This window comes from Macaca thibetana, chromosome 12 (assembly GCF_024542745.1).
Source record: "Macaca thibetana thibetana isolate TM-01 chromosome 12, ASM2454274v1, whole genome shotgun sequence".
In the NCBI taxonomy this organism is placed as follows: Eukaryota; Metazoa; Chordata; class Mammalia; order Primates; family Cercopithecidae; genus Macaca; species Macaca thibetana.
In genome coordinates, this window is record NC_065589.1 from 41,825,723 (window position 1) to 41,852,583 (window position 26,861).

Consider the following 26,861-nt stretch of genomic DNA (forward strand, 5'->3'; position numbering starts at 1 on the left):
TGACTGTTCAACACGCCCCGGTGAGATGAACCTGGTACCTCAGTTGAAAATGCAGAAATCACCTGTCTTCAGTGTCACTCACACTGGGAGCTGAAGGCTGGAGCTGTTCCTATTTGGCCATCTTGGCACCCAATCCCAAGTTTTTTGTATTTTTAGTAGAGAAGGGGTTTCACCATGTTGACCAGGTTGGTGTCAAACTCCCAACCTCAAGTGATCCACCCGACTCAACCTCCCAAAGTGCTAGGATTACAAGCATGAGCCACTGTGCCCAGCCATAGCTTAGTCTCTTCACAAACTTTTTTGAAGTAACAAGTGAGTCACATAGAGCTATTCTGAATTAATGATTAAATAAGAGTTTTGCTGGACAATCCCAGCACTTTGGGAGGCTGAGGCAGGAAGCAGGCAGATCCCTTGAGGTCAAGAGTTTGAGACCAGCCTGGCCAACATGGTAAAACCCCATCTCTACATGGTGGTGCGTGCCTATAGTCCCAGCTATCCAGGCAGCTGAGGCAGGAGAATCACTTGAACCTGGGAGGCAGAGCTTGCAGTGAGCCGAGATTGTGCCACTGCACGCCAGCCTGGGTGACAGAGCAAGACTCCATCTCAAAAAAAAAAAACCAAAAAAAAACCACAGAGCTTTACCCTGTATATGGAAAAATGTTGTTTATATTACAGGAAAATGCTTACATAAAATTATTAGGAATAGTCTTCTAACATTTTTCTTACTTGAGTTACCGCCTATACCAATTACACTTCAATTGCTGATTTTCAGAGAACTAAGCTGTAATAAATTACATATAACCTTAAAATTAAACTGTCAATTATTTTTTAAAATTCAGGCCAGGCATGGTAGCTCACACCTGTAATCCCAGCACTTTGGGTGGCCAAGCCAGGAGGATAGCTTGAGGTCAGTAGTTCAATACCAGCCTGGGCAACATAGCGAAACCCTGTCTCTACAGAAAATTAAAAAATTAAGCAGGCATGGTGGTGCATTCCTGTAATCCCAGCTTCTTGGGAGGCTGAAGCAGGAGGATCGCTTGAGCCTAGGGGTTCAAGGTTACGGTGAGCCACGATCACACCACTACACTCCAGCCTGGGTGACAGAGTGAAACCCTGTCTCAAAAAAACAAAAACAAACAAAAGAATCAGATGGCACTGTATTTCGATCTTGTGGTATGAGGGGGTCATCATTTTTGAAAGCAGTAAGGAAGGAAAGTAATATATGTGAAAGTACTTTGAAAATTATAAAGGTATATAAATATAAGGTTTGGAAATACCAAAAAGTCAGGAACAAGAGAATAATTATTATCCACCTGGTAAATCTAATAGTTGAAAAAGAGGGCTTACAATGTATAAGTATAAAACACCTATGGATATTTCTTCAGTGGTTTGTTTTTATTCAATCACTGTAGCCAATGACACATGTAAACATTCAGGGTCAAGTAAAAATGAAATATGTTAAATGTTGACACTGATGAGGAATATATGAGAAGTAATTATAAAACCTGTATTTCTGAATATAAGTTAATCAATTGACAAAATCAGTTTAGTTTTTCTAAAAGTTGTAACATTAAATACATTACTGATTTTGAACATAACATGGTACATACAATAATTTACATTAATTGATGTGTTTCTTAGTATATATTTATCTACATCAAGAAATTAAGTTTTTTTGGTTGGGCGCAGTGGCTCACTCCTATAATCCCAGCACTTTGGGAGGCCGAGGTAGGTGCATCACTTGAGATCGGGAGTTCAAAACCAGCCTGGCCCACATGGTGAAACTCATCTCTACTAAAAATACAAAAATGAGCTGGATGTGGTGGTGCGCACCTGTAATTCTGGCTACCTGGGAGGCTGAGGCAGGAGAATCACTTGAACCCAGAACATGAAGGTTGTTTAAATCTATAAAAATGACTGAATCCTGTATAGGAGCACTGAGAAACCAGAGAAATGCTGATGTAATTATTAGAAGAAAGATAAAATAGACACCAAGACCAAAATGAAACCCTAGAACAATGGTGCAGGACAAAAAAATACCACTGGAGAAAGAGGAGAATTATTATTGTGAAGTGAAATAGAACTCACAGGAGTAATCAAGTAGTAGTTCTCCATTTGGAGAATCAGTACGCTCATAACTTAAAGATGATAATGTGTTGTATTTGTAAGCGCTGCATAAAACTGGAATATTGTCTTCATTCTCTGCATTTCTGTCATCACATCTGAAACAAATACACATTTTAAAGTCATGAGAAGATAGTTTTATAGATATTTAGTTTTTATTATTATGACCATGAAATTTCAGGAACACAGTTTGACAGACTGATCAGACTTCTAAAATCTTTGTTTAGTTACAACCCATGTTTAGTTACGATGCTCTTTAATGAATTTCATTGACTCATTAAGTATTGTTGCTAATTGTGTTTACATCTAAATATATCAGTAAAATAGAATGCCTTAATATTTAATAAATAACATGATCTGCCAGAAAATCATGTTATTCTGAGTATAAATGATTATTTTGACCAGGTATAGTGGCTCACGCCTATAATCACAACACTTTGAGAGGACAAGGCAAGAGGATCACTTAAGCCCAGGAGTTTGAGACTAGCCTGCGCAACATAGTGAGACCTTATCTCTATAAAAAAAATTTAAAAAAAGAAAAAGATTTTCATATAATTGGGCTAACCAAGATATAGGGCTAGAAATAGACTATAGGTTAGATAGGAAGGCTTTGTAAAATACAGAGAATGTATCTAGGGTAAGAAAATAAATGTAAACAAAAGAGCAAAAGTAGAATTACCAGGTAGAGAAGAAAGTGAGGAGTTCAATCAGGCTGGAGAAGTAAATGGGAAAATTAAAAATACTTTGAGATCCAGCAATCCCACTACTGGATATATACCCAAAGGGTATGAAATCAGTATGTTGAAGAGATCTGCACGCCCGTGTTCATTGCAGTATTATTTCACAATACCCAGGATATGGAATCAACCTATATGTTCATCAACAGATGAGCAGATAAATATAAATGAGGTAAAAGAAAATAAGTATCTTTTTTAAAAGAAGAAGAAAATGGATTGGTTAGATACGACCAGATAACAGACTGATCTAAAGCTATCATTAGAGACCAGTTTATTGTGTAAAAGACAATATAGATGAATTATTAGAATAATGAATATAAAGATACAAAATTTGTGCCCTATTTTTTTTTTTTACAAGCCCACAAGTAACATCATTTTTTTTTAAGGGTCTCTCTGTATTGCCCAGGCTGGAATGTGTGGTGTAATCTTGGCTCGCTGCAACTTCCATGTCCTGGGCTCAAGCAATCTTCCTACCTCAGCTTCCCAAGTAGCTTGGACTAAAGTCACACGCCACCACACCTGGCTAATTTTTCTGTTCTTTTGTAGAGACAGGGTTTCTTCATGTTGCCCAGTCTGGTCTCGAACTCCTAGACTCAAGTGATCCACCCACCTCCGTCTTCTAAAGTGCTGGGATTATAGGCTTGAGCCACCATGTCCAGGCCTAATTTTGTATTAATAGAGTCAACAGCCATGCCATTACATTTCATTTAATATCATCAAAAACAAATATGACACAGGAGCAAGAAAAGAATGATAAAAACTGTACACACGCATTGAAAGTGTGCATGCAGATGATTAATACAGAGCAAAAGTCAGCCAGCTTTTTCTGTAAAGGGCCAGACAGTAAATATTTTCAGCTCTGTGAGCTAGACAGTCTCTGTTGTGACTACTGAACTTGGCTGTTGTAGCTGAAAAGCAGCCACAAACAATACATATGGATGGTGTGGCTATGTTCCAATAAAACTGTACTTAAAACAAGTGGAAAGTCTGGGTTTGGCCCATAGACTTACAGCTTGCTGACCCCTGACGTAAAGAAACACTGTAACTTTTTGCCATTCACAGTCATAACTAAACAAAAAGTTATGTGTTAAATAGTGGTTCACCGCTGGGCGTGATGACTCATGCTTGTAATCTTAACACTTTGAGAGGCCGAGGTGGGAGGAGCACTTGAGGCCAGGAGTTTGAGACCAGCCTGAGCAACATAGGAAGACCCTGTCTCTACAAAAATTTAAAAATTAGATAGGCATGGTGGTGCACCCCTGTGGTCCCAGCTATTTGGGAGTTTGAGGTGGGAGGATGGCTTGGGCCCAGGAGGTCAAGGCTGCAGTGAGCCATGATCACACCACTGCACTCCTGGGTGACAGGTAGTTGTACTAGGCATTGTGCCTGGTGCTTATTAGACATGTTGAGTCATCCAAGAGGTGTTGGAATGTCTGCCTATCTCTGTGTACTCACAAAAATGACTATCTTGGCCGGGCATTGTGGCTCACACCTGTTATCCCAGCACTTTGTGAGGCCAAGGCAGGCGGATCATGAGGTCAGGAGTTTGCGACTAGCCTGGCCAGCATGGTGAAAACCTGTCTCTACTAAAAATACAAGAAATTAGCTGGGCATGGTGGTGCACACCTGTAATCCCAGCTACTTGGGAGGCTGAGGCTGGAGAATTGCTTGAATCTGGGAGGCAGAGGTTGCAGTGAGCTGAGATCGCACCACTGTACTCCAGCCTGGGCAACAGAGCAAGACTCTATCTCAAAAAAAAAAAAAAAAAAAAAAAAAGACTATCTTGTTCTTATTCCTCTTCAATTCTTTCTTTTTCTTCTTTTCTCCCTGACTCCTTTGTAGTTTTATAGTTATTTAAAATCAGGTGGAGCATTTTTATGTTTCAGTATAAAACCAGAATGATCTCAGCTAAGTTGCTTTTGTTGCTTCTTTTCATATGAAGTTTTTTCCCTATCCTGTGAATCAGCCTTTAATCCAAAAATGACATAAAGAGAAGAGCAAGGACTGAGCCTTAAGTATGCCTAGAATGTTGAGGAGGCTGAGGACAGTGAAGAAGAGATGGACTAACCACCACCGGTAGCTTGGGAACCAGGATAATGTCATAAGACTCAAATGGAGGAATAATACCAAGGGAGATTTAAAAAAAAAAAACAAAAGCAAAACAACAACAAAACCTAGTGAATCATATAGAATGCCAAAGAGATTAAGAAAAAAGAAGCAGCCAATTCATTTGTAGAGATTGTTATGAGTATCTTGGGTCAGTTTCAAGATTGGAGGATAAAAATGGGGGCAGGTTAGAAAGGTTTAGGAGCCAGTAAAATGGCTTTCACTTGTACAAATTTAACTACACCTTCTCCATTTAGAGAAAAAAGAAAAAAAGCAGTTAATTTGGTATGTGCCCTTTTTCTCAGTGAACAGTGTCCCAGTGTGAGAGTTAACTTGGAAAATGTAAATCTATTTCTTTATTTGGGTTCATTTTCCACATGCCTCTCATGGTGTGAGTGTGAGAGCATCATTAAAGATAACGATTATATTTTTTTATTTTAAATGGCCCCTATTACAAGCGATTTGGTCTTTGGTCTTTAGAAAAAAAAAAAAATGAGGGAAAGAAAATTGTTAAAGTAAAAATAAAATGGCCCCTAAACAAAAGACCACTATTTCATTTATTCTTAGTTGAAGAAATGGCCATCTGTTCAGCACTCTGTTTTATGCATTATTTATACGTATTATAGAATTTTTGGCACAAAATAAACTGTTCCACACTTTATGGAAGATTTAAAAGATTTTAAAGTATAATTTTAACTCTGCACAGTTTTCCCTTGAGTTTGGATCTCACTTTCTGGCCATTCTTTCTCACCCCCCATCAAAGATGTGCCTCAACTATATATGGTAAGAAGTGAAAGGAACATAAGTGGTTGATGGAGAGGAGAGTATGGTAATTAGAGAAAGCAGCAAGGTCAAAGTTATTTGTATTTTTTTTTTTTTTTTTAAGAAATCTGTGGGTAATATGAAGGAAAATTTGAAGATGCTGGGAAGACAGCTAATAAAGGTGAAATTAGTACTACTCCTAATATGGACAGGATTATTTTTCTGATAAAAGTAGCAAAGGTTTTTAAATAACTTTTGTAAGCGAAATAAGTTTATTTCCCTCTTTATCTACTGTTGTCCTTTAAAAGGTTTTTATATATTTCTTTGTTTACAGCTTCAGAACTAGCAAAAACACCAAAAAAAAGTGTTTCATTCAGTTTGAAGAATGATCCTGAGATTATGATAAACGTTCCTCAAAGTAGCAAGGGTAAGACATTACATTAGTTCTTTGAAAAGAGTTTTCATAGTTGCTTCAAGATAGAGCATGTTACTTTTTCCCTTGTTTGTGCATTTTTATATATTTTCTTCTTTTCTATTCTGAAAATTCATTCAACAAAATGCAATTAATATTTCAACTCATGTAACTTAGTATACTCATGTTTAGCAGTCAATAAGAGGGAAAAATATCTGTGCTAACTGAAGTTGTGCAAATTGACAGGGCTAACCAGAAATAGTCTTTAAATCCTGTTGTCATTTGCTTGAGTTAGCCAATTCTTTATAGAAGATTTGACTTTGGGAAATACTATATGAAATAAGGCGTTTGGAGTTTGGAAGTCTTACAGTAATTGTGGAGCGGCTATTTTTGAATGATCCCTTCTAACTAGATTAAAAAGTATACATTGTGTTTCTCTTTATTTATATTTTTCTTTTGGTTTTTGAACACCAATGTCACTTGCCGATATTTCTATTTTTTCATATTTTAGAGATGGCATCTCGCTATGTTGCCCAGGCTGAAGTGCATTGGCTATTCACGGGCACAATTAAAGCACACTATTAAAGCCTTGAACTCCTGGGCTCAAGTGATCCTCTAGCCTCAGCCTCTCGTGTAACAGGGCCTATAAGCACCATTGTGTCTGGCTCTATTGTACTTTTTTTTTTTTTGAGAAGGAGTCTCACTCTGTCACCTTGGCTGGAGTGCAGTGGTGTGATCTTGGCTCATTGCAGCCTCTGCCTTCCGGGTTCAAGCAATTCTCCTGCCTCATACTCCCGAGTAGCTGGGATTACAGGCACCTGCCACCACACCCAGCTAATTTTTGTATTTTTAGTAGAAATGAGGTTTCACCCTGCAGGTCAGGCTGTTTTCTAACTCCTGACCTCAAGCGATCCTCCTGCCTTGGCCTCCCAAAGTGCTGGGATTATAGGCGTGAGCCACTGCTCCTGGACAGTTGTACCTTTCAATAATCAAAATTTAAAAGGGCTCCATTTTTCTTGTTAGAATGCTACAGAAATGCGGGAAGTAGCTGTTAATAATGTGAGTGATCATGAAATGAATAGTGATAATCCTCCGGTGGAGAGGGAATTAATTTATAATTCAGTAATAATGTGGTGGCTTCTATGTAGAAGCTGCAGCTTTGCTTTTTTTTTTTTTTTTTTTTTTTAAATTTTTAATTTTTTGAATAGACACAGGATCACGCTATGTTGCCCAGGCTGGTTTTGAACTCCTAGCCTCAAGCAATCTTCCTGCCTTGCCTCCCAAAGTGCTGGGATTACAGGTGTGAGCCACCATGCCTGGAAACTACTTTTGATGAAACTAGACCACAATGAAAAGTAAAGTGTCCGTAGTAAGTCATGGCTTTTTGTTTCATTCTTTAGGCCATTCTGCTTCAGACAAGGTTCAGCCGAAGGTAAGTGATTGACTAAAAAGCAAAAGCCTTAGTGTTACAAAGTAAGACATGATGAAAAATCGTCAGAAATTCGATGAAAAATTATCAGAAATTCAATGAAAAAATTGATCTCTTAATTTATATAGTGCTTTGTAATTTACAGATATTTGGCAGTTAAATATCTAACTTATAGATGGAGAATTGGAGGTTCAGAGAGGTGAAGTGACTTGTGTGAGTTCAGTTGACTGGAAGGAGAACAGCTAGAAAATGAAGCCAGGCCTCCCAGACCCAACTGTTGTGCTTTTTCTGCTGTGTGTAGCGGGCTTGAAAATTTTGGGGGTTTTGCTTTTATATGTCATGTTCTATTTCATTTGCAGGGGGAAGGGGGCAGTGTTGTGCAGTTTGATCCCAAGATGCATTAGATCCATTATTCTATCCTTTTATAATTTACATTTGAAAACTTAGGCTGGCTTAGGCAAATCCATTCCAGAGTAATTAAAAGGAATTGACAATTTTTATCTCCTCCTTTGTGGGTTTTTTTCTTTGTTTGTTTGTTTGTTTTTGAGACGGAGTCCTACTCTGTCACCTAGGCCGGAGTACAGTGGTGGCAATCTCGGCTCACTGAAACCTCCACCTCCCGGGTTCAAGTGATTCTTATGCGTCAGGCTTCTGAGTAGCTGGGATTACAAGTGCGAACCACCACACCCAGCTAATTTTTGTATTTTTAGTAGAGGCAAGGCTTCACCATGTTGGCCAGGCTGGTCTTGAACTCCTGACCTCAAGTGATCCACCACGCCTGGCCTCCTTTGTGTTTTTGTGGTGTAATTTTCTCATTATGCCTTTTCGAGTGTTGAGTGTTCCATGAAAGGGCCATATATGCAAAGCATCCCCCAAATGCCAAAGGAGCCAAGAAACCAAAGGAGAAGGCAGACAAGTTTAGTTTGTCAGTAAAGGGTATTTTATTAGAGACAGGAGCATGGTCTTGGGCAGCCACAAGACAGGGTAGCTCTCTTCACTGTTACTCCCCAGAGCCATGGCTTACATAGCATAAGGAAAGGGTATACATGTTCCAGCAAGATAATTAAAGGCAACCCTCTTTAATTGTCAAGACGGCAAGAATGCTATATGCATTGTAGCCAGTAATTTGTGTAATAATATCAAGGTTGACATGCTCTTTCACAGAAGACAGTAAATAAAGTAGGAATCAGGAGGCATTCATGAGTCTGGGGCTAATCAGAAGTTAACATGGTGGATTAGCATCCAAGATGGAGTCACTTTTGCCTCCACAGTCAGTATAGAGTACAGGCTGGAGTACAGTGGTGGCGATCTCAGCTCACTGAAACCTCCACCTCCCAGGTTCAAGTGATTCTTATGCGTCATCTAAGGCTATGCTTATGGCCTGTGCAGGAATGTCCTATTTAGACAAGTCTGTATATGGGATTAGACATGCCAGAATTTCAATTGTCTTTAATAATGCTTTTTTCCTATATTATGTCTTGTGTGTTGTATCACTATAAAAGGAAAAAAAGCTCATTGCCATAATCCAATCAAGAATTTAGATTATTCTTTCTCAAGTTATAGATTATAACCCATTAGTAGATATTGTCAACTCTCCCAAAAGACCAGAAAAACCTGTTGATGAAACAAAGCTACCTATTACAATAAGAGACAACATCGTTGTGACAGAATCTTAGTGTACTGTCTTAGAAAAGCAAGTTCAAGAGAAAATATGTATAGGGCTTGGGGATCCTGGGCTTAAGTGGCTTAAGGCAGGTTTTTCAAGATGGTAAACTGATTGGTATTGGGCAGAATTGGGGACATGATATTTTAGGATTGGTAGACACAGTGAAGATCGTGTCTTAAAGTGTATCTTGATAACTAAACTGTTGATAAGATAAGCTGTTTGCCCTGGGAGTAATCTGTTGTCCTGACAGGAGAACAGTTTGCCCAAATGAGCAAACCGTCAAGAGAGATTAGTTTGCAGAAATTTTCTATAGCAAGTAGGGAAATTATTTATTAGTCTTGTCTTTTTGAGCAGGAATTTTCTGCAATGGTTATTTTGACACTGGTGTTGTGAATTCTCAGACTTAAGCTGTGTATATATTATATAAGTTATCTCAATACTCAATCATGAAATCAGTTTAGTAAGACATAAACTGCATTTTTAACAAATGAAGTAGAACAGAATTTTAAATTTCTGTTTTATAATTTTTTTGGTTTATATATATACATGTACTGGGTCAAGATGACAAAATGTAAAAATTTTTGAGGATCTTGATCAAAAAAGTTTGAGACATACTGTAATTCCATCGGTAAGGGATTAGCTCAGTTATTAGATTACTATTCTTTTTTTTTTTTTTTTTTTCCCTGAGGCAGAGTTTTACTCTGTTGCCCAGGTTGGAGTCCAATGGCATGACCTCGGCTCAACACAACCTCCACCTCCCAGGTTCAAGCAGCTGTCCTGCCTCAGCCTCCCAAGTAGCTGGGATTACAGGTATGCACCAGCATGCCCGGCTAATTTTGTATTTTTAGTAGAGACGGGATTTCTCCATGTTGATCGGGCTGGTCTCGAACTCCCGACCTCAGGTGATCTGCCCGCCTCTGCCTCCCAAAGTGCTGGGATGAGCCACTGCGCCTGGCCTAGAGTACTATTCTTAATATCCCAAATCAGATTTAAATGACACCAACAATCTATCACAAGACAATAAACTTAAATTTTTTTTGTCATATTTTCATGTTGATAAAATCACAGGGCACCTTAACTTTTTTATCAATACTGTTAGAAATTTACATGTATATAACAGTGGATATTTTAATGTGCTAACAACTTATGGTAGTATTCTATAAAAAAATTCTTTGTACTTCTATAAAAAGTTACAATTTTTTAATTGTAACAGAAATTTTATTTCTGTTAAATTAAAAATTACAATTTTTAAATTTCTTACAGAAACTAAGAAAGTGTAAATCTCTATTTCTCTCCTTAAAGCATGTAATACTTTAACACCAGTAAATTTCTAGCACATTAAAAGGCTCATTGCCATATACATAGGAGTGCCCATTCCCTTTCATACTTACGATTGCTACATAATACTATCTTTTAAAAAGATACTCTATTGGGCTGGGCATGGTGGCTCATGCCTATAATCCCAGTACTTTGGGAGGCTAATGTGGGCAGTTCACTTGAGTTCAGGAGTTTTGAGACCAGCCTGGCCAATATGGTGAAACCCTGTCTCTGCTAAAAATACGAAAATTAGTTGGGCGTGGTGGCACATGCCTATAATCACAGCTACTTGGGAGTCTGAGGCAGGAGAATGGTTTGAACCCGGGAGGCAGAGGTTGCAGTGAGGTGGAGTGAGCCGAAATCACGCCACTACACTCCAGCTTGGGTGATGCAGCAAGACTCTGTCTCAGAAAAAAGTGTGTGTGTGTGTGTGTGTGTGTGTGTATATATATATGTCCTACTAATCTGATAGGTGAAAGTAGTTCAAAAGGCTGATATACTCATATTTTTTCTGTACATAATAGAAGTATATACATACTTTACAAATAATATAGAATTCAATTTCTAGAATCACTCTAGTAATCCTTTGGAATTTGTTTCTTTTGTTATACCCTTGTTTTGTTCCAAATAATTCATTTGTCATTATCTTCTAGTTCTAGGAAGTAAGCTCATCTAGCTCTAATGCAGTCTATTGAAAGCAAAATATTTTTCTTTTCTAGCCTCTTTCACTCAGATCAGTCATTAACTTCTATGTTGTTATTTAATGCTTTTCCTGTTTTTAAACAGAACAATGACAAAAGTGAATTTCTGTCAACAGCACCTCGTAGTCTAAGAAAAAGATTAATAGGTACGTATTTCTTTTTACGTGACATTTTTATAAAAAGCAACATCTAAACAACAGGCAATGGTAGTTAAGTATATAGGTTCTAGACTTCGACTGCTTGGTGTTTTGAATCTTTGGCTTTTAGCTGCAACGCTTAGCACCATGTCTTTCACATTGTAGTCAGTGTATATTGAAGTCAGCTAAAAGGTCTTTCCAAAGAAATAACATGCCTTTTAAGACAGTTTTGAGACAGTTTGGAAATTATTCTATTGATTTATTTGGAAATTTTATAATGAAATAATATTAAATATTCATAGTTGTACTGAAGGCTAAACAAAATCAAGTGAACAGACATGGCTCCTGCCTTCTAGGAAATTAAAAATCGTTTCAGATTTTTGAATATTTAACTTTGGGGCAAATGACTGGACCTTTATATATCAGGAAAATGTCAATACCTTTCATAATGCTGATCCTTGACAAGAGTAGTATTAGCCAACATTGTTAAATTCAGCCTAACATCAGGGCTTTATAACTTCATAGCCCTTTCTTTTCAAGGTACGGATTTCATAGAATTGTTAAAACTGTATTTTTAATCACCATAAAATTGGTAATGCTAAATGATTTGGTATATTAAAGCAGTAAAAGGTCTGTATAGTTGTGATTGTTATTTCATGTCAACTATATCCCATGTCTTGTGTTTTCTCCTTATCCCAAAGATGGGTTGTTTTTTAGAGAGAAGGTGAACTTCCCTCTTCCTTCTTAATCACCACAAAACATATATACCTACATGGAGGAAGCATACATGTAAAGAAGGTAGAGACACTTTCTGCTACCTGCCACCACTTCTAAGCTGTGCATATACCATGAGCAGCAGTCAATGCACATTTGAATCTGCTAAGCTATATGTGCTTACAAAATTAAGCCTTTTTTTTTTTTTTTAATATTTACGTTTGTTACATTCTGACTTGGGATAATCCTCTGCAGTATAAAGTTTTTTCACTCATATTTTGGAAGTTAGCTTTTAAAAACAGTTTTATGCCTGTTGATTGTGAAACTGGCTTTATTCTTATTTAATAAGTGTAAAACTAGCTATATTATTTCTGGGGAGTTGTACAGGTGAGGTTGTGGTTTGTCTAAAAAGATGATTCTTGAATCAACTCTGGGATGGTGTATGTGTATGTATTAGTAATAATTATAATCATAAGTACCATTTATTGAGTGCCATATTAGTTAGAATGACATTGTCAATAGGCAGCAACAGAAAATTCTATAATAGTAGTTTAAGCCATAGACATTTAGGTATCTCACATCAAAACAAATATGGAGATGCAAGTTCCATGGTTGATGTGACTCAACAGTGTCATTAAGGACCCAGATTGTTCCTATCTTTTTACTCTGCCACCAGCATTTTTCATCTTTAGGTTTGATACTTCATGTTGCAAAATGGCTTTCATAGCTTTAAACGATGGGTATAAATAGGGGTTTTTCTTACATAATTGATGAAAATCTTTCTCAGAACTGCCAGCTATTTTCCCTCAATTCATTGGTCCAGGGGTCACATAGTCAACCATAGTTGGAACAGAGGCTGGGAAAGCAGGTACCTAGAAGAAGAAAAATGCAGTTACCATGAATCATCCCCTAGGATGGGGCACATTGCCATATTTTGTAAAATTAGAGCTCTGTTAGCAAGGAAGAGGGAAGGAGAACGGTGTTAGGTATGATTAACAATTTCTATCACAGTTCCTGAGTGTCAGGCATTATTAGTGGCTTTATATACATTTCAGTGTAATCTTCCTAATGGTTTATTAAAATTATGTACTGTTAATTTGATAAGTAAACCAGTACTGAGAGAATTTATTAATTAGCTCTGGTGAAATCATGAGCAGGTAATGACAAAACCAGAATTCAGACTCTTACTTCAGAGCCCCCACTCTTTCCTTTACCCCACAATGCCTCTCTTGTCAAACCATGAAATTGTCCAAATTGCTATTTTTCCCCCCACAGTTCCAAGGTCTCATTCTGACAGTGAAAGCGAATATTCTGCTTCCAACTCAGAGGATGATGAAGGGGTTGCACAGGAACATGAAGAGGACACTAATGCAGTCATATTCAGCCAAAAGATTCCAGCTCAGAATAGAGTAGTTTCAGCTCCTGTTTGCAAAGAAACACCTTCTAAGAGAATGAAAAGAGATAAAACAGTAAGTGAAGAGAGAGACTTTAACCTTAAAGAAAAATTGTGTAATATCTCAAAGATAGGCTACCCTAAGAGATCCACATCTCTCAAAATAATATTTTTTCTTCACTTTTCTATATTTTCTCAGCCTTCCACATAAATTCCCACATATATCAGTTTCTACTTCTTGACTTTCTGTTCTGGTCTGTCTACATATTCATGAATTAATACCATAGTATATGCTAAATAGTACATCTTAAAAGTGACATCTCAATTCTGTTGTATAAAAATGAACTTTTTAGGCCAGGCACGGTGGCTCATGCCTGTAATCCCAGCACTTTGGGAGGCCAAGGCGGGTGGATCACCTGAGGTCAGGAGTTCGAGACCAGCCTGGCCAACATGGTGAAACCCCATCTCTACTAAAAACACAAAAATTAGCCAGGTGTGGTGGTGTGTGCCTGTAATCCCAGCTACCTGGGAGGCTGAGGCAGGAGAATTGCTGGAACCCAGGAGGCGGAGGTTGCAGTGAGCCGAGATCATGCCATTGCACTCTAGCCTGGGCAACAAGAGTGAAACTCTGTCTCAAAAATAAATAAATAAATAATTTTAAAAATATGCTATAGGATTAGAATGAAAAATAACAGAAAAAACTGAACTTTTAAGTAAATATTGATTGGACAGTTGGAGTCATGAGTTCTCAGTGTATCTTGTTTTTGTACCATTGTTGATGTATTTAAGTCAGTGTAATGAATGATGTGGCTAGGGACCCATGCTGAGTCATTTGGAAGAATACTGCAGGCACCCTGGTTTTAGAAAAGGCTAATTATCCTGGTGCTGCATCTAAAGGTTCAGAGCAATTGAGGAGCCTACTGCTTAAATAGCTTTCTGTCCCTTCCTTACCACCCTAGAGTTTAGTCCTGCCCAAAATAAGAAGAACAAATAGTGTGAGAAGAAAATTCCACTTGACTGGAATAGTAGGCAAGTTTTTTGGTTTGTTTGTGGTTTTTTTCTTTTATTACCTTGCAGTCGATTTCCTCCTCATTTTCACAGTACTTCAGCTATACTAATATTAAAGAATTTGCTAAGACTATTTGAGGCCAGGCATCATGCCTGTTTCCCAGCACTTGGGGAGAGCAAGGTGGGAGGATTGCTTGAGGCCAGGAGTTTGAAACCAGCCTGGATAACGTAAGACCCTGTCTCTGCAAAAAAAAAAAATTTTTTTAAATTAGTCAGGTGTAGTGGTGCATGCCTGCCTTCCCATGTACTTGGAAGGCTGAGGTGGGAGGATCCCTTGTGCCCAGGAGGTTGGGGGTACAGTGAGCCGTATTTGTGACAGAGTGAGACCCTTCCTCAATAAAGAAAGGAAAAAAAAAAAAAGATTTACTTGAGGAGAAAGAAAGATCTTGATATGTAAAATCATCTCTCTTTTTTTAGTCTAAATGGAAATTATATATTGTAACTTAGGAATCATTTTTAGGAACAGACTACTACTTCATCTAGTCATTTCTTTAACTTATATGATCCTAGTAATTACTCAGTTTTATTATTGAAATTAAATATGCTTGGCCTTAACTGGTACTGTTGCTTTAAAAAGACTACCAAGTAAAGAATTTCACATGTCCTATTTTACATTAATATTACTGTCTAATTTTGATATAAGACAGATATCTGAAGCTACTAAGGACTGACTACTCTGTTCACTTTCAGAGTGACTTAGTGGAAGAGTATTTTGAAGCTCACAGCAGTTCAAAAGTTTTAACCTCAGATAGAACGCTGCAGAAGCTAAGGAGAGCTAAACTGGATCAGGTATGTTGCAAGGAATGTTACTTCTAAATTTTTTTTTACTCTGTCCTGAAAAATATGCTACATAAGCAACAGATTTGAAAAGTATACACAAGTAGAATTATTGTCCTGATCAAATGAAACACAAGTTAATGTGATTATTACTTCTTTTGTTATACAAATAGTAAATAGGCTGGGCACACGTGGCTCACACCTGTAATCTCAGCACCTTGGGAGGCCAAGGGAGGAGGATTATGTGAACACAGGAGTTTGAGACCAGCCTGGGCAACATAGGGAGACCTCGTTGTTACTAAAATTTAAATAAATAAATAAATAATTTACTGGATTGGACTGTAATTATGCATTTCCCCCCTCTTATTTGTTTATTATTTCTTCAGGATCTATGATAATCATCAGGGTCATAGTCCTTGATATCCATTTGCCATTAATCTCTGTTATTCATTTAACCTATATGTATTTACTAAACCTCACACTGGTCATAAAACAGTGACTGCAACCTGACTTTCTCTCAGTTACAAACTTTGCAAAAAGTAGAGGATATTCTACTTGAGGATATTATGGAAAACCTGCCCAGTGTGGTAACAAGATTACCATGTACTATGGTTCCAGTAGCTCATTTTACAAAAAAAATAAAATACCATACAGTTATATTTGCTGGGGTTTTACTTCTCTAAGAGAGGAGACAGAACCATCTGAGTGAGAAAGTCTTTGCCAGTAGTAATTTCAATTGATAATCTAAGTCCTGGCTCATTGGTATTGAGACTCGGATCAGAGAATATAAGCAACGTGGGAGAAGGACACATGAGTCTAGGCTCACAATAGGACTTCATCATACTTAGAGGCAAAAAGATCTCTAGGGGGATGAAAGAAACACCTGTCAGTGAGGGAGAGGAAAGCCTTTCATTGATCATAAACATAGCATAGCTAATCAATACAGTCTTCAGTAGCATGTGACAATAAGCATTTATTTTTCATGTCTGCAAGTCAGTCAGAGGTTGGCTGATCTAGGATTTGCTCCATGTTTCTCTTCCCCATTGGACCAGCAGGCTAGCTGAGGCATGTTATCCTCATGACAATGGCAGAGGCATAAGAGAAAAAGTGGGAAAACAGTCTGTTAAAGCCCAGGCTCAAAACTAGATTGCCAGTTCTGCCTCATTCTAGTACAGCTGGATATTGGGGTCAAAAGTGCAGTTTTCCATGAATATTAATTAAAGTTTGAAATGAGGCCGGGCACAGAGGCTCACGTCTATAATACCAGCACTTTGGGAGGCCAAGGCAGGAGGATCACGAGGTCAGGAGTTTGAGACCAGCCTGCCCAACATGGCGAAACCCCATCTCTACTAAAACTACAAAAATTAGCCAGGCATGGTGGCATGTACCTGTAATCCCAGCTACTCAGGAGGCTGAGGCAGGAGAATCACTTGAACCTGGGAGGTGGAGGTTGCAGTGAGCAAGTGACAGAGCAAGACTCTGTCTCAAAAAAAAAAAAGTTTGAAATGAAAGTACATACATGAGATAACATTCTAGAGTTCACACTCAAGTGTGAATATGATCAGATAATCCAGTGTAAATGACTGCTGGAAAAGATACTAGTGCTTTCTCTGCTTTTTCAGGGCTCTGAACTCAGAAGAGATAAGAGAGTTTTTTTTTTTTTTTTTTTTTAGCAACCTAGTTAACAATTTTACTTAAAGGTAGTCCTGTTTTGCTTTAACTGTGACTAAATAAACACTGTACAAGCCAGAGTACCTGAAATATTTATCGCAACTCTAATCTTCAGTATTTAAAGAATATTTTACTTGAAAGGTGGTGGAATCATGAAAACATGGTAGTGCCAGAGTGAAGACCCATGTGCAGCTTTTTGCTGGAGTTTTCATTTCAAAAAATGATCTCTAATTCATCAGCATGACTTTCCAAGTTTGGGGTACAGGGCAATGCACTTTCCTCAGTTTATTTATGTTATTGTTTTTAAAAATTTGCAATACTTATCAAAGATAAAGGATTTGTTAGAAACAGCTTTTGGAAGAGGAGCAGTGATACAGATTTATTTTACTAATGATAATGGTAAATAAATTATAAAGAACCTTTAATGTTTTCTGAGAATTAAATAAAACCTTATTCTTGGAGTTTATAATCATTTAAATGGTTCTGGACAAAACTTACGAAATTCTTTGCTGTTATTACTAAAAAGAATGTTAACAGTTTTAAGAAAACAAATTATTTTTTAAGAATTGTGTTTATCAGTTGATACACTCATTGCCAAACCAGATTAAAGTAATATCCCAATTGGCTTCTTCTAAGCTCAACTTCTAAGGAAATTGTTTGGATTGATCTGCTATCTGTGGTTTGAGAATGACTTTTTTCCCCTCCTCCTTTTTTTAAAGCAAACATTGCGTAACTTATTGAGCAAGGTTTCCCCTTCCTTTTCTGCCGAACTTAAACAACTAAATCAACAGTATGAAAAATTATTTCATAAATGGATGCTGCAATTACAGTAAGTATTATTACAAACCCTTGTAAAATAAAGAATAATACATATTTACATGAATATGTTAAAGTAAGTTAACATTTTTCTTTTTACAATGAGTTTGATATATTTAGTCATATATAAAAATAAATGTAAAAATAGACATTATGACTCATATAGAAATGTCACTTTATTGTATGACTCTTCCCAGAAATTCTACAGTTTTTAAGAAATTTGTGTTTATCAGACTTGACAGCCATTGATAAGATAAATAGCATTTCTTAGAATTATGTTACTGGTTTAAAAAACCTGTATATTTAATTTGTCAAGATTAATAAATATACCAATTAGATTTTAATCCAGTTTTCCACAGCATAGTTCTTTAAATGAAAGGATAATATTTACTTTAATCTTATGTTTGTGTACTACAGACTTTCAGAATTTTATGAGCAGATTTGTTCTATAAGCATTAATTTACTATTTTAACATTATTTCCTAGAATATTTTTTCACTTTTATTATTTTCACACACCTCAGATTAAATTTTAAATTTCCACTAAAATGCCTAGAAGAATGAGTGAAATCAAAACATAGTATTTTCTTTTTATGATAATTACTTTTATCCTTGCAGTTAAAAAGACTTGAACATAAGGAAGTGCTTAAAATGTACACGAATGTGAATATACATGCACACTCACAGTTACATTGTCACTGAGGTAAATAAGAAGGTAGATCCATGGGCCAGGCACTGTGACCCATACCCATAATCCCAGTGCTTTGGGAGGCCAAGGCAGGAGGATTGCTTGAGCCCAGGGGTTTGAGAGACTCTGTCACAAAAAAAAAAAAAAAAAAAAAAAAAAAAAAAGTTATGCTAGGAAGGGAATGATTAACTTTTCTGCAAGAACCTCGGCTTCTCTCAATAACTAATTATGGATCTGTGCATTATAAATTTGTAAGCTCTTCACTCTAATCCCATCTCTAGCCCATCATTATTTTTTTCTCCCAGTATGTCAACTTACGATAACTTAATTTGCTTTGCTTCTCAGGTGAGACCTTATAGTCAGCAAGTTCATTGGAACTGCTAGCTCTCTGAATTCCTTGCCTCTTTATTTTTGTGCTTTGACCTTGTAATCTCTACCTTTGGAGGTTACCTCTTTTCTGTTCTTCCATTTCTAGGTTATCCTGCATTGCCAGAGAGCATCACATAAATACTGTTTCTGCTTGACCTTCATAAACAGTCATGGAGTTGGACTTTAGCTTGACCTCTAGTGCTTGGTGTTCTGGGTGGGCTTATTCACTCCTCTGGCTTCAGTTAGTTTCTGTATATGAATGACTCATGTAACAGTTAACCTCCAACCCATACCTCACTCGCAGTAGCAGACCTGGATATCTGAATGTATATTAGCAGTTTCTACTTGGATGTCCTGTAAATAATTCAACATACATAAAATTAAGCTCATCTGAAGTCCACTGTTTCCACCTGCCCCTGCTATCCAGCAGAGTGAATGAGTGAATGTTAGTCACTCCATTTGTGTAGTTGCCTATGGCAGAAAACTGAATCATTCTTTTTTTTTTTTTTTTTTTTTTTTTTCATTTTAAGAGACAGAGTCTCACTCTGTCACCCAGAATGGTGTGAACACAGCTCAAGGAGCCCCAACCTCCTGGGCTCAAGCAATCCTCCCATCTCAGCCTCCTGAATAGCTGAGTCCACAGATGTGCGCCACCATACCTGGGCTCATTTTTTAAATTTTTTATTGTGTAGAGATGAGGTCTCACCATCTCTCACCATCTTGCCTAGGCTGGTCTCAAACTCCTGGGTACAAGCAGTTCTCCTGCCTTGGCTTCTAAAACTGCTGGGATTACAGGCATGAGCCACCGCGCCCAGCACTGAGCCATTCTTAAGTATTCTTTTACTCAGTCTCCACATCTAATCAGTCTCCAAATCTTATTGGCTTGACTATAAAGTTCTTGACATGTTTACATTTTTCTCCATGACAGCTAAATTAATCTTCCAGTTTTGTTCCTTCCTATCCATTCCCCAAACATAGCCAATGTGATCTTTCTGAAAAGAACATGTTACTTTCTTACTTAAAACCTTTCTGTTAACCCCTCATTAGTTACTTTTAAATGCTCATTCTTGGCCGGGCACGGTGGCTCACATCTATGTAATCCCAGCACTTTGGGAGGCCAAGGTGGGCGGATCACCTGAGGTCAGGAGTTCGAGACCAGCCTGACCAACATAGTGAAATCCCGTCTCTACTAAAAATACAAAATTAGCCAGGCTTGGTGGTGCACACCTGTAATCTCAGCTACTTGGGAAGGTGAGGCAGGAGAATTGCTTGAACCCAGGAGGCGGAGGTTGCAGTGAGCCAAAATCACGCCACTGCACTCCAGCCTGGGTAATAGAGCAGGACTTCATCTCAAAATAAATAAATGCTCATTCTCCTTGGAATTAGTGAATTAATGGTTTAGTATGACTTAACAAGGCCTTTGTTACTTGACCTCTGCTTACCTTTTCAATTTAATCTATCAATTTCAACTCTGCTTCAGCCTGTAAAATTTTTTTTTTTTTTTTTTTTTTTTTTTTTTTTTTTTTGAGGCGGAGTCTCGCTCTGTCGCCCAGGCTGGAGTGCAGTGGCGCGATCTCGGCTCACTGCAAGCTCCGCCTCCCGGGTTCCCACCATTCTCCTGCCTCAGCCTCCCGAGTAGCTGGGACTACAGGCGCCGCCACCACGCCCTGCTAATTTTTTTGTATTTTTAGTGGAGACGGGGTTTCATTGTGTTAGCCAGGATGGTCTCCATCTCCTGACCTCGTGATCCGCCCGTCTCGGCCTCCCAAAGTGCTGGGATTACAGGCTTGAGCCACCGCGTCCGGCCCAGCCTGTAAAATTTTTAGGACTTTTTTTTTTTTTGAGACAGTCTCGCTGTGTCGCCCAGGCTGGAGTGCAGTGGTGTGATCTCGGCTCACTGCAGGCTCCGCCTCCCGAGTTCACGCCATCCTCCTGCCTCAGCCTCCCAATTAGCTGGGACTACAGGCACCCACCACCATGCCCAGCTAAATTTTTTGTATTTTTAGTAGAGACGGGTTTCACCGTGTTAGCCAGGGTGGTCTCGATCTCCTGACCTCGTGATCTGCCCACCTCAGCCTCCCAAAGTGCTGGAATTACAGGCGTGAGCCACCGTGCCCGGCCTTTTTAGAGCTTTTATTGGCAATGGTCTCCCTTGCCTCCAGTCATCTGTCATCTGAAAAGTAATAGAAGCTACAGTGAAGCTACTGAACAAATTGGTATACAGATAATAAAATTGTGCCTTTACCTTGTATGAGTTTGGAAAAAATATTTATTTATTTATTTAAGATGGAGTCTCACTCTGTTGCCCAGGCTGGAGTGCAGTAATGCGATCTCAGCTCACTGCAACCTCCACCTCCCAGGTTTAAGCAATTCTTCTCCCTCAGCCTCCCAAGTAGCTGGAATTACAGGTGCCTGCCACCAAGCCAGGCTAATTTTTGTATTTTTTAGTAGAGACGGGGTTTCACCATGTTGGCCAGGCTGGTCTCGAACTCCTGGCCTCAAGTGATCCACCTGCCTCGACCTCCCAAAGTGCTGGGATTACAGGCGTAAGCCATCATGCCCGGCCAATAATTATTTTTGAAAAGAATACTTTTTTTTTTTTAGGAAGGAAGAGGAAGAACTGGGATAGCTAAATCACTAAATATTGATTCCTGGCCTTGCACGGTGGCTCATGCCTGTAATCCCAGCATTTTGAGAGGCCAAGGCAGGCAGATCACCTGAGGTCAAGAGTTCGAGACCAACATGGTGAAACCCCGTCTCTACTAAAAATATAAAAATTAGCCGGGCCTGGTGGCAGGTGCCTGTAATCCAGCTGCTGGGGAGGCTGAGGCAGGAGAATCACTTGAACCCGGGAGGCGGAGGTTGCAGTGAGCTGTGATGGTGCCATTACACGCCAGCCTGGGCAACAGAGCGAGACTCCATCTTGAAAAAAAAATTTTAGTTAATTTTTTTTTACAGACACTATCTTGCTCTGTTGCCCTGGCAGGAGTGCAGTGTCACCATCATAGCTCAGTGCAGCCTCAAACTCCTTGGCTTAAGTGATCCTCCCAGCTCAACCTCCTGAGTAGCTGGAACTAGAGGCACCTGCCACCACACCCAGATAATTTTTTAATTGTTTTTTTTTAAAATAAAAATATTTTTGACCAGATGTGGTGGCTTATACCTGTAGTCCCAGCAATTTTGGGGGCCAAGGCGGGTGGATTACTTGAGCCCAGGAGTTCAAGACCAGCCTGGGCAATATGACAAAAACCCATCTCTACTAAAAATATAAAAATTAGCCAGGTGTGGTGGCGCACAGCTATAGCCCCAGTTTCTTGGGAGACTGACGCAGAAGAGTCGCTTCAACCTGGGAGGCTGAGGTTGCAGTGAGCCAAGAGTGCCACTGGACTCCAGTCTGGGTGACAGAGTGATCTGTCTCAAAAAAAAAAAAAAAGTATATATATATATATGAAAAACTTTTTTGCATTTGCCTTCCCAAAATTCTGGGATTACAGGCTTGAGCCACTGTGCCTTACCCCTTTCCTGTATTTTTTATAAGCTTAATTTAAGGAAACTGGTTGATAATAAAATTGGTAATAAGAGGTATTGAAGTTTAATTGCATGAATACTGTCTTTCCTAACAGCCTTGGGTTCAACATTGTGCTTTATGGTTTGGGTTCTAAGAGAGATTTACTAGAAAGGTTTCGAACCACTATGCTGCAAGATTCCATTCACGTTGTCATCAATGGCTTCTTTCCCGGAATCAGTGTGAAATCAGTAAGTTTCAAAATGTTAAAGGGAAAAACATTATATCCTCTGCCAATTCATGCCTCCACATAAATGAGGATGGAGTATTAAAGAATTTTTGTTTTAGTCTTCACGGTAGTAGGATTGTATAGTGCTTAATACCATGTGTTTGGACTCAGAAGAATCTAGCTTTGAAACCATCTTTGAATGTCCTACGTTGTAACTGACATGTATTAAAACTTAGGAAAATACGTTAGTTTTGTTTACTACACTGAGTATCAGTGGTACTTCTAAAGAAGGGAATTATGGGGTCTTCAGTTTTGTTATAAACTATGAAAATGCTTTATTAGGCAAAAACTCGGGGCCGGGCGCGGTGGCTCAAGCCTGTAATCCCAGCACTTTGGGAGGCCGAGACGGGCGGATCACGAGGTCAGGAGATCAAGACCATCCTGGCTAACACGGTGAAACCCCATCTCTACTAAAAAATACAAAAAAAAAAAAAACTAGCCGGGCGAGGTGGCGGGCGCCTGTAGTCCCAGCTACTCGGGAGGCTGAGGCAGGAGAATGGCGTAAACCCGGGAGGCGGAGCTTGCAGTGAGCTGAGATCCGGCCACTGCACTCCAGCCTGGGCGACAGAGCCAGACTCCCTCTCAAAAAAAAAAAAAAAAAAACAAAAACAAACTACATGCTGTGAAAATGCTTTAAAATGCAACAGGATGTGAAGACTATAGTTTTACAATACATTTATCATAGATCATTTTTATTTCAAATGCTTAATCTCTCTTCCTCATTTGAACATGAAATCTTTTGGGTGCTGGATAGTGAGTCATGTAGTATTCCTTTTTAAAAGTGTCTATAGTGTTTGTGTCCTGTTTCCTTTGATAGAACTGTAGTTTTCTAATGTTTCTCATGTTCTTGGGAGCTTTTTCATTTGTTTTTGCTGCCCTCTTATATTACCTATTACGTTGATATCTTTGCTATTCTTTTCTATTTTCTTTTAGCCACAACTTAGGCAAAAAACAATGAATTAGATATAATTCATCGAGTACCAGTAGAATTTTTAAAAGTGATTTTTTAAAACTTTTGGGAAATCCAAATTCATTATTAATTTATAAAAAAAGGTTTGATTTTCTAGTTGTATATGACAATAAATTGTAATTAATGTGGCACCTCTTGCACATTCATGATATAGGTCCTGAATTCTATAACAGAAGAAGTCCTCGATCATATGGGTACTTTCCGCAGTATACTGGATCAGCTAGACTGGATAGTAAAGAGATTTAAAGAAGGTAACATGAAGTAGATGCTCTGTAGTTTTAGGGTAAAGTTAAGCATATACTTCTACTTATTCATGTATTTATATACATACAGTACAGTTATACATACATATTATATGTATTATATACATACATATACATACAGTATTATTATTATTTTATATATATATATTTTTTGAGACAGTCTCTCTGTTGCCCAGGCTGGAGTGTAGTGGCACCATCATGGCCCACTGCAGCCTTGACCTTCTGGGCTCAAGCAGTTCTCCCACCTCAGCCTCCCAGGTAGCTGAGATCACAGGTGTGTGCCACTGTGCCCAGCTAATTTTGTATTATTTGTGGAGATGAGGTCTCGCTATGTTGCCCAGGATAGTCTGGAACTTCTGGGCTCAAGCAGTCCTCCTGCCTTGGCCTCCCAAAGGGCTGAGATTATAGGTGTGAGCCACCACACCTGGCCCAAAAAGATTATTTTAATAATGGCACTTATCTTGGTGCTCTAAAATAATTTGACCTTTTTCTATGAACCTTTTCTGTGAACTTAACAGGGAAGAAAAATGTTAGTCCCACTTTCTTAAGTTTGTATATCCAAAAGCCTTTTTCTGTTTATAAAACACTCCAGAAGTGCAGTGGCGCAATTTTGGCTCACTGCAACCTCTGCCTCCCGGGTTTAAGCAATTCTCCTGCCTCAGCCTCCCAAGTAGCTGGGATTACAGGCATGCACCACCAAGCCCAGCTAATTTATTTCAGAATAATTTTCAGGTTTTGTTTTGCTTGTGTAAAGTGCCTCCACTTGAGCGTTACATCTTTGTCTGATATTTTTATATTGTTTAATGTTTTTATAAAACATTATTTCTTGGCTGGACACAGTGGCTGACGCCTGTAATCTCAGCACTTTGGGAGGCCAAGCTGGGTGGGTCACCTGAGGTCAGGAGTTCGAGACCAGCCTGGCCAATATGGTGAAACCCCGTCTCTACAAAAATACAAAAAAAATTAGCCAGGCATGGTAGCACGTGCCTGTAGTCCCAGCTACTTGGGAGGCTGAGGCAGGAGAAGTGCTTGAGCCTGGGAGGCAGAGGTTGCAGTGAGCCAAGATCATACCACTGCACTCCAGCCTGGGCAATAGAGTGAGACTCTATCTAAAAATAAATAAATAAATAAAACATTATTTCTTTATTCTGTGTATATATCATTACATTGGGATAATTTTATATACTAAGATCTCTGATTCTTTTGGTGTGAATGTTTTGGTTATGTGAGTATGTCAGAAAATTGGAAATAGCATTATATAGTCTCTGATAGTTAATTGCCATTTAATAATGACTAAATTAAGAGAAGTACATGAGAATGCCTAACTGCTTTGATGGATAATTTTATTGATAATGTCAATAATCCTAGCTCTGTTTCCATAGTACTTTTATCTTGTCAATATTCTGGCATGTTCTTTAGTTTTGTCTTCATTTTGTTTCCAACCTGAAAAGCTTTCTGTCCCAAATTTCCTTTCACACTTCTACACCCATTTTACCCACAGTTCTTTATAGAAATGGACAGTATACTTTTTTGTTTTTGGTTTTTTTTTAACACAGTCTTTCTCTCTCACCTAGGCTGGGATCCAGTGGCACAAACACATTTCACTACATCCTAAACCTCCTGGGCCCAAGTGATCCTCCCAACTCAGCCTCCCCATTAGCTGGGACTACAGGCACACACCATCTGCCTGGCTATTGTTAAAATTTTTTGTAGAGATGGAGTCTCACTGTGTTGCCCAGGCTGGTCTCAAACTCCTAGGCCTCAAGGGATCCGCCTGTCTGGGCCTTCCAAAGTGCTGGGATTAACAGACATGAGCCCAGCCAGACAATATACATTTTTATACCAACTGTACACATTTGAAAACAGGTAGAGTTGATTCTCATTATTCACAAATTCTGTAATAACAAATTTTCCTGCTTGCTAACATTTATTATAATCCCAAAATCAATACTCTTGGCACTTTTGCAAAGTGAAACATGCACAGAGTGGCAAAAAGTTTGCATTGCCCAATGTACACATTCTAAGCAGAGGTCAAACAAGGCAATGCTTTGCCGTCTTGTTTCAACTCTCATACTATAAACAAGCATCCTTTTCGCAGTCCGTTCAGTGCTATGTTTTTCACATTCTTCTGCTTTTGTGTCGGTGATTTGGCTGTTTAAAATGGCCCCCAAGCATAGTGTTAGAATGCTATCTAGTGTTCCCAAGCACAAGAAGGCTGTGATGTGCCTTGGGGAAAAAATGCCTGTGTATGTAAACTTCCTTCAGTTATGAGTTATAGTGTTCTTGACTGTGGGTTCCGTGTTAATGGATCAACAGTGTACCTTAAAAATAAAGTTGCCCTTAAAAGCCAGGCGCGGTGGCTCACACCTGTAATCCCAGCAGTTTGGGAGGCCAAGGCAGGTGGATCATTTGAGGTTAGGAGTTTGAGACCAGCCTGGGCAACATGGCGAAACCCTGTCTCGACAAAAAATACAAAAAATTAGTCAGTCCTGGTGGTGCGCATCTGTAATCCCAGCTAGTCGGGAAGCTGAGGTAGGAGAATCGCTTGAACCTGGGAGTTGGAGGTTGCAGTGAGCCAAGATCACACCACTATACTCCAGCCTGGGCAACAGAGCGAGACTCTGTCTCCAAAAAAATAAATAAATAAAAATAAAATTGCCTTTAAACATGTAATCCCAGCACTTTGGGAGGCCGAAGCGGGCAGATCACTTGAGGTCACGAGTTTCAGACCAGCCTGGGCAACATGGTGAAACCTCATCTCAACAAAAAATATAAAAATCAGCTAGGTGTGGTGGTACACGCCTATAGTCCCAGCTACTCGAGAGGCTAAGGTGGGAGGATGGCTTGAGCCCTGGAATGTCGAGGTTGCAGTGAGTTGGGATCTTGCCACTGCACTCTAGCCTGGACAGCAGAGCCAGAACTTGTCTCAAAAAACACACACAAAAAAGC

The 26,861-nt window shown here is 38.8% G+C and overlaps 3 protein-coding genes across 7 annotated transcripts in view; 2 read left to right on the forward strand and 1 right to left on the reverse strand.

Annotated features, from left to right (window-relative positions):
• Positions 1–26,861, forward strand: part of PPIL3 (peptidylprolyl isomerase like 3) — a 448,181-nt gene that overhangs the window by 367,772 nt on the left and 53,548 nt on the right. The window lies entirely within an intron of this gene.
• Positions 1–26,861, forward strand: part of ORC2 (origin recognition complex subunit 2) — a 61,747-nt gene that overhangs the window by 22,844 nt on the left and 12,042 nt on the right. For both annotated transcript variants that reach the window (XM_050750631.1, XM_050750630.1), the window contains 8 exons: positions 6,064–6,156; positions 7,542–7,573; positions 11,340–11,400; positions 13,381–13,574; positions 15,257–15,355; positions 17,734–17,843; positions 22,509–22,641; positions 23,804–23,900. In XM_050750631.1, the coding sequence (XP_050606588.1) occupies positions 6,064–6,156; positions 7,542–7,573; positions 11,340–11,400; positions 13,381–13,574; positions 15,257–15,355; positions 17,734–17,843; positions 22,509–22,641; positions 23,804–23,900 (819 nt within the window). The remainder of the gene's footprint in view (positions 1–6,063; positions 6,157–7,541; positions 7,574–11,339; positions 11,401–13,380; positions 13,575–15,256; positions 15,356–17,733; positions 17,844–22,508; positions 22,642–23,803; positions 23,901–26,861) is intronic.
• Positions 1–26,861, reverse strand: part of NIF3L1 (NGG1 interacting factor 3 like 1) — a 103,934-nt gene that overhangs the window by 19,843 nt on the left and 57,230 nt on the right. For 2 of the 4 annotated variants that reach the window (XM_050750669.1, XM_050750668.1), the window contains one exon: positions 12,417–12,977. In XM_050750669.1, the coding sequence (XP_050606626.1) occupies positions 12,940–12,977 (38 nt within the window). In that variant the 3' untranslated portion in view covers positions 12,417–12,939. Of the gene's footprint in view, positions 1–1,630; positions 2,223–12,416; positions 12,978–26,861 lie in introns of those variants that run through there. The other 2 variants (XR_007718116.1, XR_007718115.1) reach the window with 2 other exon arrangements.